Raw genomic sequence first — 17,788 nt, forward strand, 5'->3', positions numbered from 1 at the left:
GGGTCTACATTTTCATTACTCTATGTTTCCAGTACGACGGGGCCTCAGATGCGTATGATAAAGTCCTGAAGAACCTGAATATCGTGTTCACGACACTCTTCTTCATGGAGTGTATTCTGAAAATCATTGCCTTTGGCATCAAAGTAAGTCGCACTGATCGCATTCATACATCCTGCTCTTCCTAGCATTACTCATCGCACAATCTAAAGATATCACCCATTATTAATTCATACATCCTGTTACTTTTTTAGACCTGAGATATTTATGAAACGTTTCTTTCCCTAACCCCTTTCGAAAAATGTGTTTGGGGAAAAAAACATCTAATGCACTTGTCTGCCTGTCTCCATGGTGACAGGCTTTTGATTGGCTATACTTCTTTAATAGTCTTGTCATTGCAGGATTGGGTAAAATATGGGTCCTCGCTCCCCGAGAACTCTGACATGATTGGTTAACTCACGCTCTCCTTTTGTTTCTCTGCAGAATTATTTCCGAGACGCTTGGAATATTTTTGATTTTGTGTCCGTTGTCGGCAGCATCACAGATATTTTAGTCACAGAGTTCGGGGTAAGTGTACTTTTAGACAAGTTTAGAAAGCAAATACATCTGGATTCATGTTGGAATTGAATGGACAAATATGAATTTTTCCACTTGTACATAAATACTAATTTTACTCCCTGTAAATGCATCTCTTACAATTACTTTCCTTTTTTGTGACTGTAAAAAGTTGCATTCCCACACACATGAATGTTTAAGTACTGAATATATGGCATGTTTAATACATCAACCTATTATTACACACTTTTTCATATTTTACATGTTTAATGAGGAAGGTTTAAATGCAACACTTCAAACTTTATTTTGTAAAATTGCTTGTCAGCAAAATGTTAAAACTTTTGTCTACTTGAATATTTACCCGTTCAGTCTTCCACGTCAAGTGTTCATGCTATTGCTAAGTGTTGTGTGTATTTGTACTGGGTTTTGTGTGTCAATGTCAGTGTTTGAGTGTGTATTTGTGTATTTGTGTTGTTTCCTCTCTGTGCTTTTCGGGTTCTCTGTCTATAAAAACTAGACAGACACTTAAACTTTACTCTGATGTGTTACACTAAAGTTTGTGGGCTCTCCCAGTGGCCACACATTACACAATGTGGACAACTTTCCCCTGAGCAGCATTATTTTTTTTATACTATTACAGGATTTATACATATTTTGAATTCAATTTAATTTTTTCTTCAGTTTTCATTTTAATTTTAGTTTAACATTTAGTAATTTTTGCTTTAATTTTCATATTTTAGTATTTCTATTTAGCTGTATTTTTTATTTCAGTTTTAGTAATGTAATTTAGTAATGTTAGTACTTTAACTGAAACATATTTCAGTTAGTTGCCAAGATAACATTTATAATTTTAACTTTTTCATCTAAAATTGTATAATTTAATAAAACATTTGATTTAATTTTATCTTCATTTCAATCACCAAAGACTTTTTAATAAAATTATTTTAATTTTAATTAACAAAAACAACACAGCGCCAACACAACACAGGTATTAAGCATTGTATTTGTAACATGGTTTAAAAAAAATGCTTTTTAGGTCATAATCCTCATATTTTACTGTCTGGTGAAATCAGTAAAATATGGTTCGGCCACTGGAACAGCCCCGATAGTGAATCAATGCCCACCGTACCTGTGTTTGATTAATCAGCCTGTTGACTGTATCCATAACGACTTATTCCTGTTTTATCTTTTTACATGCTTTCTTTGTTCCTCTGATTTGTTGGCGATAAACCCATCCAATCCAAAACAAACAAAAAAATGCACTATGAAATTCTCATATCTTCCATCTCATATATACCCATCCAAACCCCTCACACACTCACTGTACATGTATGCATCCATCTACTGCAACAACACATAGAATCCGGTTGGTTTGTAATTTATTCTCAGCTTCTATTGCATCCATTACCCAAAATTCCTCGCTCTTCCTTCCCTTCCTTCCTTAAAGCATGTGCTTCCAGTATAATGACCCCCAACCCCAAAGATGCTTGACAGTTGGACAGCTGCTCACATTAATGCTCATACAATATTAGCAATAAAAAAAAGCTCAAACAAAATAGGACGGGGTGGTACGATGGTTAAAATGTGTCAGTGTTTATATCGTGATACATTTATCCACACAGCTCTTGTTTTTGCAGAACGGGATAACTAAGTAACTTTTTTTGTGATTTATTACCATAATGATGTAAAATTACTCATAAAAGTGTTTGGTCATACTGTAATAAACCCCCTAATAAAAAATACATATATGTATATTTAACCATATATGGATGGGCAAATACCTAGTAAATTAAAGCAACTTTACTGACAAGTTGATTTGCCTAAATGTGATTATAAGAGGTTAAACACAGTTCATTAGATGCTCTTATAGACTTGTAGCTCTAATCTACCCGTTTACCCAGTAACTAACAAAAGCACTAGTTTTTGTTTTTACATAAAAATGCATTTACACATACAAATACCTTTAGACTTGCTCAGTTAGTCACAGTCGTTGCCATATCATCGCTGAATGCCATGCACTTTAGCAAAAGCTGCATGATGACTTTTCTTTCATTACCTTATTTCTTCCCTCCTTTTCTCGACTCATCCGCCTGTTCTGCTCTAGTTCCTCCTCTGCATCACACTCATTGAAATATGTGTATGCTGGAATGGGGGATTGATCCTCAATCACCTGTCCACACAGTTGAGACTTACTATTTATTGTACCAAGTCTAAATGCAACATTTTGCTGACTGATTATATAACATGTACTTAACTCTTTCCCTGCCACCTTTTTTTAAGTTGCCAGCCACCGCCAGCGTTTTTGATATTTTCACAAAAATTTCATGGCCCCCAGAATATTTGTTTGTATGAATATCTGAACATGCAGTATATCAAAAGAATGAACTGACCCTTTGTTTAAAAAAAAAAAACTTTTAGCCTAGCTTTTTATCAACACTTGAATGTGGGTAAGTGTCAATAAAAAAAAGCAACATTTTGAGCAAAAAGCTGAGAAAATCATGTTTTTGTCAAAGACTACAGATCTGATTCAGAACGATAATCAAAACATAGCTGGAGTAGATCGAGTCCATCAACACCCCTAATTCTTGCACATTCCTATAGCTCGTCCTGGGTCAATATTTCATTCAGTAACATTAGGCAGTTTTGATTTATATGCGGTTTAATTTTGGTGATCGCATTATTTTACATATATGCATATGATTACATATGAGATTGCTTGTTTCTGCATCTCCTTCAAGTGTGTTTTGATCAGGAGATTCAGTACTCTTTCAAAAGAGGTGTAATAGCACCCCCTACCGTATAACAGTGAAAACACGGAAAGCCTGTCAATTTTGGGGAAGCTTTTTCTCACAAATTACGTAAATTTCCGTCAGTGGCGGGGAAAGTGTTAAGTACTTCTAAAATGCCATGGAAAGACAGTTGGCATGACCTTTGTGTGTGGATTGGACCATTGAGAATTACATGACCAACGCAGCTAATCCCCATTGGCTAATGCTGTTGGTATTCTATTCCTTATGCCTGAACTTGCTAAGGCCTCAATAATACGGTGCATCGGGCTGCTTCCATACTGTGACTTGCCTGTCTCAACAGATCAGTGCATTTGATTAAAAAAAGTTTATGCTTTAATATATGATTGGATGATGACTGTTACAGTTTAGTGATTGTTTTTTTAGCCCCTACTGAATTCATTTGATAATTTTTTAGAGATCCTTTTTTGTTTCGTTTTTTTTTTTTTTTGTCAATCCCATTTTAAGTTTTTTTTATGCATTACTTTATGTATATTTATATGCAAAATATTTGTATAACTTCTTGATTACTTTAACCCACTCTTTCCTTCTAAATTATTATTATTATTATTATTTTTTACTAAAAAACTGACTTGTTATCATTAAGTAAACTGATTGTGATTTTCTTCTTCACTTTACCTCACATCTCTCTACTATATCTTCTGTCTGTCTCTTTTACATTCTCCATTTTCTTCTGGAACATTCTCCTCTGTCTCCGTTTCTACATTTGTCTCAATCTAATCTCCCCAGAATAACTTCATAAACCTGAGTTTTCTGAGACTCTTCCGAGCAGCACGTCTCATTAAGCTCTTGAGGCAGGGCGAGACCATTCGCATTCTGCTTTGGACCTTCGTTCAGTCATTTAAGGTACGAAAACATCCACACCAATTCTCATGCCAAAACCAAATCCAATGTGACTTAGGAACAAGATTTAAGATATATGCAAACATTTTTCACACCAAAACCTTTACACCGCTTATGATGCCGAATTCCATGCACTCTGAAGTCCCACCTTTCAGTTAAAAGAAAGAGAGACTATTTTATCTATACATAAAAAAGCATAACCAACTGACCTTCCTTAAAGGGATTTAAAGAGTGAATTAATTCTTTGAAATTATTTTGAATATTGTAATTTATTGTTTGGCATCTGAACATTTTACAAATTGAGTTTATTTATTGAAGCATTTCGTAGAGATAAATTGTATTGATTGTAGAGATGTAATATGTCTTTATAAATTCTTGTGGTCTAAATAAAAGCATAGTGACAAATGCACTCAACTCAAAATTCGGTCTAATTTCTTCTTCCTTTCATGCTGTTTTTGTCTTTTTACAGGCTCTGCCATATGTGTGCCTGCTCATTGCAATTCTGTTCTTCATCTATGCCATCATTGGCATGCAGGTAACTGCTCTTCTGTTTCAAATGAGCTCTAACATCACTGAGTTTTTAAAGAACTGAATCAAGACTAAATAAAACTTACAGTAAATATGCCATCTATCAACACATTTAAATGGCTTATGGTTGCTGGGATATCACATCTGTCAATGTCATGATGTGTGCATAAGTTTTATATCTGCTCTGTGATGCTTTAGTTGTTTGGGAACTTGGATATTGAAGAAGACGAAGACAGTGCGATCAACGAACACAACAACTTCAGAACCTTCATCATGGCCCTAATGCTCCTCTTCAGGTCCATCCTGTGTCTTTACCAGTGTTATTTATTTATATTTTGAATTAGCTAGTTGTTTTATTATTATTATTATTATCTATAGTGTTTTTGTCAGGTGCTTTTGTCATTTCTATTTCTATTTAATTTATTTTAGTAATTTTAGTACTTAAAGGAGAACTCCGTTCAATTTTAACATTGAGCTCATTTTTTTGTAAATTTGGAGTGCTGTCAATACAGAGTAGTCGATTGTCGAGTTCACGCGCATAGGTTTAGTTACCTATGATCACGCGCGTGAACTCGACAATCGACTACTTTGGACTTCGACCGAAAACAGGAACTAAATACAGGTATGTGCGCTGGCTGATATAACATCATTTTTATTAATATCTTTCACATCTACTGCAGTCAGATTCACTCGTGTTCACTCTGAAGGAATCACTCAACATGGCTGGGCACTTGTATGACACCACAAGGATGATAAGAGAAATAAAAGCAGGTTTAAAATTAGACCCCATTCAAGTCAATAGGGTGCAAATTTTAAAAAGAGGATAAAGTAGGCAACACCGATTTTTGTTGTTGTTCTCTGTATTGACAGCACTCCAAATTTACAAAAAATTGAGCTCAATGTTAAAATTTACCGGAGTTCACCTTTAAACCTTTCTATTTTATCTTTTATCCCCCCCCCCAAAAAAAAATGTAAATAAAACAAACCTTCACTTTTAGCTTAAGTTTTAGTAATTTTGTCTGCTTTCTTAATATTTCTGTTTAGCTTTCATTTGTTTTTATTTCAGTGTTTTTATTTGAAAGTTGTTTAACGTTTTCTAAGTATACTTTTTTTCTACTAATAGTATATTTAATATATTTTTTGTCAGTTAACAAAAACTTTTTTAATATCATGTATGTGTGTGTTTTGGTAACAGGAGTGCCACTGGCGAGGCATGGCATGAGATCATGCTGGCATGTCTCGGAGGAAAGAAGTGTGATGTTAAATCTGGGAATGAAGCGCCAGAGTGCGGCAGCAACTTTGCCTATGCATACTTTGTTTCTTTCATCTTCCTCTGTTCTTTCCTGGTGAGAACAACCTTCCACTTGTTTCTTTACTCCTTCCTTTACCTTAAAGGGTCATGAACTGAAAATTCTAATTTTCCTTGATCTTTTGACAGTTATGAGGTCGTTTTACTATAGAAATATCCTGTAAGTTTAAAAACGTCCTTGTTATTCCAAAAGCAGCTTATTGAAACAAAGGCCAGAAAAAGACAAGATCTGAAAAGTGTGGAATTATGACGTCATAGTGCCGTGAAAGACCGCCTTTGCCGTAGAAGATCCACACCTTTATTTTAAAGTTACCTTTTTAGCCCCGCCCACCGAATCGCGTATGCAATGTAGTAGGTAAATAACAGAGAGACGCTAACACTAGGTTACTAGAGCATACAGACACACAGATTTTCACATTGGTGGGCACTCAGCTGTCCTTTCAAACTTTGGGACCTAATTGGTTTAATCTATTTTACATATGCAACACTATTACCCAATGGGCGGTTACTTCCAAGTCTTCCATGCGGCACACCCAGGGTTTCAGGATCGAGGCTCAAAAACAGGGTAGAAAATAGCCTATTACTTACTAATTATGATGTGTGTTTTTTTAGGTAAAAACCTTTCTAATGCTATTAGTGGACCACAGAGAACAGTACAAAATAAAAAATAAAAAGGCAGTTCATGACCCCTTTAATCACGTTTTTTAACATTTGGCTTTTTCTCTCAGAGATGCATCTGTTTTTTATTTTTCGCTTCAAAGCAGTAAATAGTTAAATCAGTATGTTTTTGGGCGGTCTGTTTATGTGTTTAGATGCTGAATCTCTTCGTTGCTGTCATCATGGATAACTTTGAGTACTTGACCAGGGACTCCTCCATCCTGGGTCCACATCATTTGGATGAGTATGTCAGGATATGGGCAGAGTACGACCCAGCAGCCTGGTGAGTTGCACGCACAAATCTTTATCTCACACACACTTTTCTAACAAAAAACAAATTTTAAAGATGCACATATACCGTTTACACCTGGTCACTTCATGCGTTTTTACTGATCGGATAGCTATCTGATTTAATAAAACGATTCCATTTACACTTGGTCACATAAATGGGTTTTCGCAAAACGGATATAAATCCGATCTCCAATTCCCGCGCTATAAGCAGATTTAATGGAGTTCACGTCACCGAATGCAACAGTTATGAGCTGCATTTTATTGATCATCAGCTATTGATCAAAGACCGCAATAGGAGAGAGAGCGACATCAGCCCTGGTAAGATCATTTAATTTCTTTACTTTTAATGAAGATGATTGTGTGTTGAGCGTCTGCCACTTACTTTCAGTTTTATTTGCGGTAGTTTTTCGCGTTGGCTTAATAAAGAGATACTCCGCTCATCTGCGGCGGTACGTGTTGCTGTAGCGGCGTCATATCTGGCTATAACATGTCATATAGCCAACAACACGCTCTCACACGTTTAATTTTAGCACTGTTTGGAGGAGTACAATTTACATATGTGCTTTCAACAACCAGATGCATTTACATTTGTCCAGTTTCATCTGGAATGCAGCCTTGACCACCTCCTGATGTGGTTTGAGCGATCGGATTTAAATCCGTCTCGAATGCATTTCGGAGGGCATTTACACCTGGTCTTTTCGCAATCGGATAGTTATCCGATCACAGAAAACGCATGAAGTGACCAGGTGTAAACAGGACTATAGACACACATGCAAACATTGATTTTTTTCCTTTAAATTGTATAATGTAAATTCTAAATCAATTGCAACACCTAATAACTAAAACATGCTTAACGCAAGCTAACAAACACTGTAACATTCTAAAGTTTATTTTATCGCAGATATGTGCTCACAAACTAACTTAAAAACTAACCATTCTTCTCCATAGCTCTTATGTCTTTTGTTACTGAAAACATCCCCAAAATGTCCCAAAACACTGTCCATGGTCACTCAGGATAAAGCCCTGTCACAAATAGTGGATCTCAAACTCTCAAAATGCCCCAATGTTTGTCTTTAAATCCCTCCTATCCCATCTTAGGGCTGATGTGACCACTGCAGTCTGATTTCTTGTCACATATCTAGATGAGCCCGATTGTACCAACTGCACAAACTCTGTCTGCCCAGTCAGTAGTGTCTCCCACTTCCCCCCCGTCCCAGTGCTTGCCTCATTCTCAAGTGCTGTTCTGTAGGAGCGCATGGAGATGGTCTGAAGAAGCTTAAGAAGAAAAATTTAAATATGTGTATAAGAACCACAGCAAGAATCAGAGGAAGTAATTTAAAAGAATATAAGCTGAACGTAAGACCCTGTGCATGGCAGATTCTGACTTCACAATGACTTAATTCTCCCATCTTTATGGCTCAGGTGTGCATGGCAGACATCTTCACAGACAAGCTGTCGCAGCTTATTTCTGTACTTGCCACTGCATACAAACGTTAACAAAATACACCTCATGTATTTTGCCTGTAAAGCCCACGTAGCTGTCACTGTATGCAGTTCAATTAAGTCATTGGACTCGTAAAGATGAGAGAGCCTCTCATGTGCACGGTCATATCGGTGGATTCGTTTACTCCGCACCGTGATAGGGGGAGGATTCAGAACAGCACTAAAGATCATTCAAGGACAGCTGTGCCAATTTTTTGTTGCTGTTGTTTTTTCTCTGGTGATTTCACTCACATGCATATAGCTGGGGTTTATTGCACTGGATTTTGACATGCATTGAAATCTCGGCTACAGTAACCCTCACATGCATGTTTAAATTTGTCCAAGACAATGGCCCCTTTTCACATTTCCAGGTTTTTATTACAGAAGTAAACTATAGCATGAGAACTGTCTTAAGAGGTAAATGGGCATTTATGTATAATGGCTGTAGCATGCTTCTATGCATTTATTTATTTAGTTTATAATATTTTTAATATTTGGTTTGCATTATTTGCACCCTTGGTAAATATGTTCAAAGAAGGCTGTGATAATAAATCTACATTGTTTATCCTTTTGGTCTTAAAACAATCACACAAATCGAACCTTTCTAATTTTGCTAATATTGCTAACACATCTATTATTGCTCGTTTTTAATTAGTGTGGAAATTCATCATCACAGTCTTGTGAAAAGTGTCCATTCCAGGAAGATTTCAGTCTTTCGTATGACCTGAACATGTTTGTTATAGCTTAAAATCGGTTGGGCTGTCCTTGGAATGATCTGGTTTTCTCTTGGTTTGAGGCAGTGGAACAACTTCACTGGGTTTGGTCTGTGATTTGTCAATGGATATGTGTGCTTTTATTCTCTTGTTCTTTGTGCTCCTCTTCTTGTTTCACTATTTTTTCTTCTTCCTCTCCATCTCCTCTTTGGCTCTCTGGCTCTCTTTTTTTCTCTCTTTTCCTGTGTTTGCCCCCTCTCTAACCTCCCTGTATTCTTCTTGCAGCGGGCGCATTCATTATAAGGATATGTACAGTTTATTGCGGGTTATCGACCCCCCGCTGGGCTTAGGCAAGAAATGTCCTCATAGGGTGGCCTGCAAGGTTTGGATCCTACTAAACAAAAAACTTAAGCACCTGCTCGCATTGAAGACTGGAATGAATGTTGCTTTTCTTTTCTTTTTTTACGTTTTCTTTTTTCAGTTTCTTTTTTTTTTTACTCTTCTCCACAGTTTTTCTTCTTTTACTTGAAATTCATTTTTGTTATTTTATTTGCCATCTCTGTATGCATTCTGATATGACAAATGAGAATGTGCAGGACAATGCAGACACCTTTTTAGAAGCATGACATGCACTGCCATCGACAGCCAAGTCTGTACGAACCTCTCTGTGGAATAAATCACTCTTAAAAAAACAACAAAAAAAAAACATAATCGAACGAATCAGTCATTTTGTTATTTTTTTTCTTTCTGCTTGCTGTTGAACCATGCCTTGGCAAACTGGGTGTAACAGTGTGCATTGTTCTTGTATGGGGACGAAGTGAGGGTTGGGGATCAGAGGACTGCATTGACGTGACTGCCATAGTTCACCACCAAGCAGCGGAGCTTTTCTTTGCCTGTTTGAAGCCCCACTGCAGTTCTATGGGACCGTCCTACGATCGCATAGAACAGTGTTTTTACTAGGACTAAAAACCAGCTTCCCCTCCTCCTGTTTAACCTCCAGCCAATCAAGAGCTCTCACGCTCTCAAAACCCCGCCCCTCGCCCAGACCAAAACAATAACCTATGTGTCTTTGTTTTTCCTTCTTGCCGTTCTTATTTCCTCCTCCTTTCTCCTTTTTTGGTTTAAATCCCACCATCCTCCGGTTTGTCCCCCCCCCATTGGTTCTCTTCTTGTCCATTGTTTTATTCGTCCTTCGTTGTCCTCCTATTTTTCCCCCCCGTTCTCCTCGTTTCATTTTTGGGGGTCTCACCCCACCCCTCCCACCCCACTCCCCCTTACAGCGGCAGGATCAGTTACACTGATATGTATGAGATGCTCAGGCACATGTGTCCTCCGCTAGGCCTGGGAAAGAGGTGCCCAGCTCGGGTCGCCTACAAGGTTAGCGGCAGCAGCCCGCCGTGGGTGCGCCACAGCCAATCAAAGCTGTCCGTTTTTTTTTCTGTTAGTGTTGGTGTTGGTGAGCTGCTGTATCTTTCTTTTTACATTGTGGGGTACCGCTGAAAGTGTTAGCCAGCTGACACACACACACACGTACGCACACATCCACTGGAGAGCGGGAACAGAGGGTACCTTGCCAGCCCTTCTGCACCGTACTCAAATACTCACTCACATGCAGATGCAAATGATTTTGTTGCAAAACAGCAACTGTTAACTTTTTTTTTAGCAGTCTTATTGTTAGAGATGATCCGTTTATTAATTTAGACATTTGTTAAAATCAACATGAAATCAGATAGACCCTATTTAGTTTCTTAATGCACTTACCAGGTCTTATTCATTGTTGCAGTATTATTCCGAACCCCAAACATTTTTTCTTCATTATCTTTCATCAAAAGTTCATTAGTAGTTCCTCCTCTGCAACAGCTCAAATGAATTCCTAGTGAATAAAGTTGCCTACAACTTTTATTCTCTTTGAATATCCAGTTTCGCTCATGAATATCACATTGCAGAAGTAAAATGGGTTTTGAATGCCGTTTCATGTTGACTTTAACTTGAAAACAAGGAATATTGTATTATTTTCGCATTATGTTTTCCATGTTCATTCCAGAAATAGAGCCTGTGTTAAACTTTAAACACAAATATGAAGCATATAGACAGAAATATACATGTTTCACTGTGTGCGTGTACAGAAGGACTGGGAAGGATTGTGTGCCTTTGGTCCTCTGCGTCTCTCCCTCCAGTGGATGATCCTTAAGTCTACAGATGTCCAGTATATTTTCCATGAGTTCGGCAGATGACACTTCCGTAGGTTCAGCTAGTGCGATCACACAGCTTTTAGGAGTCTTTAGACCCACTTTATCCTTTTGATTTTTTTTTCCCAGCAAATCCACTAGAATCACAGATAAGCTTTCCCACCTGTCCTTCGTTTGATTCTGTCAATGCAGTTCTGACCTGTTTCCGTTCCCCTCTCTCTTTCTGTCTTACTGTCTCTCACTCTATCTTTTCTTTCCCCCCCACATTACTCCAATTTGCATTTTCAGCCACTACATCTCTGCATCCTTCTCTCTCTCTCTCTCTCTCTCTCTCTCTCTCTCTCTCTCTCTCTCTCTTTTACATCCTGTCTCCTTCTCCCTCTCTCTCATTTCTTCACTTTAGTCAGCATGCTTCTTAATTATGCAAATAGTAATAGTCTGAATGCATCCTTATGTGACAGTTACATCCAGCCATTTTACATGTCATTACATGTTCATTATAGGCCATGGACCTTAGTCAGATTAGATGATAGTGTGTTTAGTTTGAGGTGAATGAAACCAGAGCCATGTTGTTAGTTTTTTTTTTTTTTTTTTTTTTTTTCATACAAAATATTATTTGTCTCTGTCGTTTTGCAGGTGGAGACTGTAATTAATGTCCCATGATGTATATCTGTGTAGTCTCTTTTCAATATAATTCATACTGTGTACAAAACAATGATTTGTTCTTACGCCATTCACTATTTTCCGCATAGTGAATGTCATGTACACTACTGTTCAAAAGTTTGAGGTTGGTCAGATTTTCTCTTATATGCACCAAGCCTGCATTTATTTGATCGAAAATATAATAAGAATAGTAATATTGTGAGGTTTTGTTACGATTTAAAATAGCTGTTTTTATTTTGATATTTTAAAATATGATTTTCCAGTCTTCAGTGTCACATGATCCTTCAGAAATCATTCTAATTTGCTGATTTGGTCTTCAAGAGATATTGGTTATTATTATCAATGCTGAAAACAGTTGTGCTGCTTAATATTTTTGTTGGGATTTGTTTTATACTGTATACAGTATATTATACATTTTTAAATAAAAATGATTAATTTCTTAAGAATTTTTTTTTACTTTTGAACAGTGGGTTTTTTGAGGACAGAGTGAGCAAAAATTTGTGTATTTTAAAAAATATGACAGAAAATGCACACATTTCTGAGGTAAAAACTACTTGATTTCTCATGTGACCATTCAGTCGGAGATTGGAAACATCATATTTCATGCGTTTTCTTGGTGTTCACACTACAAATATTTTTGCAAGTAATAGTTTTCTGGAGTTTTTTTTTTTTTTTTCACTGCATGTTTCATCAGCTGTACACAGCGATACGGTTGTACTTGGACAGACAATACTTCCACTTTTATAATTTACATTTAATTACAAGTGGCGTCTACACTGACTAAGATCCACTGAACGGACTTCCTCTATGCCAGCATGGACAGTTTTAATGTAGTAGACATTTTGTGAAGTGCAATTTAATTACAAGCTCTCAAAGCTTTACTGAGACTCCCTTCACTCTTTCCTCTTCCTCTCACTTTCCTCACTCTCTGATTTCCCCTCATCTCAAACAAACAACATTCTTCTTTTTTGCTCTCTTTCTCCTCTCAGACTTTCTCTCTATCCATTGCCAAGCACACCACTCCCCCCCTTCTCATTATTTTTATATGTGGTGCATATCTCATAGCTTTCCAGTCTGAAGTGAACTAACCTCTATACCTGTTGCCCCTAATCCAGTCCTACACCTCTCGGTGTACAACACAGCCATTTTTCCTCTTTAACTCAGTAGGGAATGCCACCCCTTATCTGACCTTCAAAACAAAAAAACAAAAAAAACTGCACCCGTTTTGCATCGAGAGATCAGAAAAAAAAGCAAAATATCACTTAACCCTATGAGAAATCACCCAATGAAAGATGCTAAACTAACCCAAAAATACAAGTGGTCAATAAAAGATGAAATGATACTCTCTCTGCGCGGCTGCACTGCTCTTGTTCTGTGAGGGATGGGGAGGGAGGAGGGGGGTGCATGCACTGCATGCTGCATGAAGTAAGGGTTGATGTTCGGGTGGGCCGGGACCGTTGGGGAGGGCGGGTCGCCACTAAACTCCTATTTGGGGTCCTGCTGCATTGCATGCGCTTCTGCATGACCACCACTGGAACCCGGCTCGTGCTCGTTGGTATTTACACTTCCAAGGAACGACGGACTGGTCTGAAATGGGCACACGCGTATACACAGGCATCACACATGCTAACTTTCTCACACTAATGCCATGTGGTGTGCTTGTGTGTTCCAATTCCATGAAGGTACATCCAATGCATGGAAATAGGCATCTAAAAACTGCTGTTTTTAGGTGCCCTTTCATTCATTGGTTTGTCCAAAATATACAACCTCCAACAGGTAGGGGGAGCTCTTTAGCAGTAGTCTTTTGAAATAAATGTCAAATTTAGCTGATATTTGTTTCCTCAGCCTTTGCCAGCTGATTCAGAGTCAGTAACTTACTGTTAATTGCACTAAAAAGTACTTTAAAATGTATACAATTGCATTAGATACAGTATATCAAACCAAGTGGCATTCGCAAACAAGAGATGCTTATGTGAGTGATATTTATGCCTGGTCTGAGATCAGTTTTCACTGGCAGAGGAACACTGAGGAACTACATCCTGTGTGATACTGCTCCTGTTATCTGTGAGGGCTCCAATTAAGTTACTTAATTGATGTGTATGTATTGTATATGTTCTATAAGATGTGTGAATGGTTCATTCACACATTACAAGGTTGCAGGATGTGTATTGGTCAATCATTTGTCAGTCTAAGAAAACTGCTCTCACAGATGTCAACGAAATCTCCCTTTTTTGTGTGGTTGTATGAGCATCACCTGAAAAATTAATTGCATGATGCATGGTTTGTACACAACCACTGCATCAAAATCAATCAAATGATCTGTTTAACAGCTTAATCTACTGAAATTTGTGTGGCTAGAAGTTTATTTTTTGGCTACAGACTGCTGAGCTCCCCAAGCCTTTTATTAGTCCACCAAAGCATCTGACTGGAGGTTTAACTTACACAGCCCCGCCCTCATCCCCTCTGATTGGCTCTCCACAGAGACTGCTACGTATGGACCTCCCTGTTGCTGATGATAACACGGTGCATTTCAACTCGACTCTGATGGCTTTGATACGCACAGCTCTGGACATCAAAATCGCCAAGGGTACAGAACGACATCCCTCTTTCTTGTACACTGTACCTTTTTATTCTATTTTTACAAAAATGTAAACCGATTTGAGTCCGATATGCACTTTCTTTTTTTCTTTCTTTTGAAAAACATTCCAAGTATGACTAATATTAACCAAAACAACATTTCCTGTGTGTTTGTGTGTGTATCTTCTGAATGAATGTGATTTATAATGATGTTTTTTGTGATGTTTGTGTATTTGCATATTTTGTTCATCTATACGTATGTGTTTTGCTAACGTGTGTATGGACACTGCCCTGACATCACACACTTTCAGGAGGCGCAGACAAACACCAGATGGACGCGGAGCTCCGTAAGGAAATGATGGCGATTTGGCCAAATCTCTCCCAGAAGAACCTGGATCTGCTGGTAACGCCACACAAGTGTAAGTTGCAGATGGGTTTGTAAAGAAAAACAACTAACAAAAGATCACTAATTCATCAGAGGACAGCTTCTCTCAGCCCACACCGCTCAGCACCCTCTGATCAGGCAACAATCTCTCAATCTTTCTCCCATCCCCACATGACAAACCAATATCTTACACTGTTCCATATATCTTAATCTTTCCCATATTATTTCTATTTAAAACCACCCTGCTTCCTAGCTAGATTTAATGTGATATTCACATTAAATATTCAATGTGACTCGAGTAGTTTGTTTAGAATAGTCTACATCCATTTTGCTATCCACATTTAGGCCTTCTACATAGTCATCCCACTTCTACATAACATATCCTCTCCTTCCCCAACCTCTTTCTTTTTCTCCCTTTCTCCTCTTAATTGCTTGTTATCAGGGGGTGCCTCGCTATAGACGGATCCTCTATAGAAGTCTTTTCACTCCAGCACGTGTAAAGCACAAAGCTGGGCTAAACCTCCAAATCACAGAGCCTCATAAACTAGCCCGAGATAGTGCCTCATATCTGATGGTGTTAACAGATGTTAGATACTTTAGAGTTTGATATGATGACCAGAATATATGCAAATCTGTTTGTATAATCTATGGAAAGTAGCTAATAAACAAGCAGCCTGGAAATGCTTTTGAATGCTTTCTTTTGGCATGTTTTTTTCTTTGAAAATTTTAGCATGTTTAAAAGTTATTTCTATTTTTTATTGTCAATCCTTTGGGTGTTTCATGACATTTTACTATGAAATTGTCCTAACAAGAAATTGTTTGACGTGAAGGGGTTGCTTTTTTTTGTCATTTGTGGCTGCTCAAATTTTTTCGAATTAATATGTTACGTGTCTCATTCAAACTCCGGATGCCGCTGCTGAGTTTTGATGAAAAATTTGAGCTCCTTGCAAAATATTGTGCTCTTAAGGTACTGTTACTTTTGCCTCATTCATGGCATCTATTCATAGTAAAATGGCTCTTGAGTCCCTGTAGGAACATAATACAGCCTAGAAATGTGAAGCAGTAAAAGGTCCTTGAGTAAAATAAGAGGTTCTTTAATTAATGAGGATCTGACTGTGAAAAGACTATCAGCTCAGTGGCGTTTTGTATTTGTCAGTGTACTTTGTATAGTGTATATTGTGTATAATGTAAATTGTGTATATATATATATATATATATATATATATATATATATATATATATACACACAGTATATATAAATTACAGTATATACAGTAGCCCCAAAAAGTATTTATACTATTAAGCCACACTAAACATATAAGAAATTCATTGCATTTGATAACAAAACACCAGGTGGCATTTATTTTGAAGAAAGATAGCGCAAAGCATGGTTTTTGAACAAAATATTTCACAAAAAAGTATACAAAAATTGGTTTGGAAATTGAAAATGAGTTCTGGGAAAATCTCTATCATCATTTGTTTGCAAATGCCACTTGGTTTGATATTTTGTTGCCAATGCAGTAATATTCATACATGTTTAACTGTGACTCTAGTGCTTTTTTGGGGCCACTATATTTGTGCAAGTTTTGTTGTATACCTGTTGTCCAGATTCTCAGACCCAGATTGAGACTCACTCTGGACTCTGAAGAGCTTCTATTGGTTCATTTTCGTTGAGGTCGTGGATGAGTTTTGTCTGGGTCTGAGAGACCAGACCTCAGTGTTCGTGGCATGCCTTGTCTCCAACTCCCATTCCCCTCTCGGCTCAGGGTCCCATTCCACCCCGGTCTAATTGTGCAGGTTAACTTTTTCATCCTCTCAGCAGCGACAGACCTGACAGTGGGCAAGATCTACGCCGCCATGATGATAATGGAGTACTACCGGCAGAGCAAGGCCAAAAAGCTGCAGGCGCTTCGTGAGGAGCAGGTACCGCCTCAGACAAACAAACAAATGCCAAGTCTGCTCTGCTTTCTCAAGCAAATCAATCATGTAGTGTATTAAGCCAAGTTTGCAGTTGATTAGCTTCACTAATTAACATTGCAGAGGAAACTTCCTCGCTTTGCTAATCAACATTGGTAACAGCACCTCTTTTTTTTATTCCTGCCTGTCCACACAACTATCTTAAATTTGGCTACCTTCTTACTTATTATCTATATATGATTTTTTAACTTATAAGTTCTAATTTTTAGAAGTGAGCAATGCAGTTTTTATGCTCATTTTGGAAACTTTATTTGCATCTTGGTGCTTCCATGCAGCATTTTTTATGTGATCTCTAAATATGCATCAAAATACATGGTTGAAAACTGTTTACATTTAGGCAGCTGCCTGCAGTTTCAGACACAGACAATGCATCCTTCACACATTTTAAGCTGAAATTAGACATTTTTAGATGTACAAATGGGCTGGTAAGATTTTAAAAAAAAAAATATTATTAAAAAGAATATGCTCTTATGCTCAACAAGGTCAATGTATTTGTCCAACACTATAGTAAAAACAGTAATATTGTGAAATGCTATTACAATTTAAAATAACTGGTTTTAATTTAAAATGTAATTTATTCCTGTGATTGCAAAGCTTACAGCAACATTTTTCTGGTCTTCAGTGTCACATGATCCTTCAGAAAGGATCATTTTGCTTATAATTATACATTTTTAATACAGTTGTGCTGCTTAAACTTTTTGTGATACATTTTTTCAGGATTCTTGAATCAATAGAAAGTTCAAAAGAACAGTTGTTATTTGAAATAAAATCATAAATGCTTTATATAAAAATATTAATTTCTTTAAAAATCTTGC

The 17,788-nt window shown here is 37.3% G+C and overlaps 1 protein-coding gene across 1 annotated transcript in view; it reads left to right on the plus strand.

Moving 5' to 3' along the window:
- Positions 1-17,788, plus strand: part of cacna1ab (calcium channel, voltage-dependent, P/Q type, alpha 1A subunit, b) — a 119,979-nt gene that overhangs the window by 85,576 nt on the left and 16,615 nt on the right. Inside the window, exons 34-44 of the mRNA XM_079598129.1 lie at positions 33-143; positions 481-564; positions 4,089-4,205; positions 4,672-4,737; positions 4,929-5,026; positions 5,926-6,076; positions 6,852-6,979; positions 9,468-9,564; positions 14,516-14,630; positions 14,923-15,030; positions 16,819-16,919. Of these exons, the coding sequence (XP_079454255.1) occupies positions 33-143; positions 481-564; positions 4,089-4,205; positions 4,672-4,737; positions 4,929-5,026; positions 5,926-6,076; positions 6,852-6,979; positions 9,468-9,564; positions 14,516-14,630; positions 14,923-15,030; positions 16,819-16,919 (1,176 nt within the window). The remainder of the gene's footprint in view (positions 1-32; positions 144-480; positions 565-4,088; positions 4,206-4,671; positions 4,738-4,928; positions 5,027-5,925; positions 6,077-6,851; positions 6,980-9,467; positions 9,565-14,515; positions 14,631-14,922; positions 15,031-16,818; positions 16,920-17,788) is intronic.

Source organism: Phoxinus phoxinus, assembly GCF_949152265.1.
Source record: "Phoxinus phoxinus genome assembly, chromosome: 22".
In the NCBI taxonomy this organism is placed as follows: Eukaryota; Metazoa; Chordata; class Actinopteri; order Cypriniformes; family Leuciscidae; genus Phoxinus; species Phoxinus phoxinus.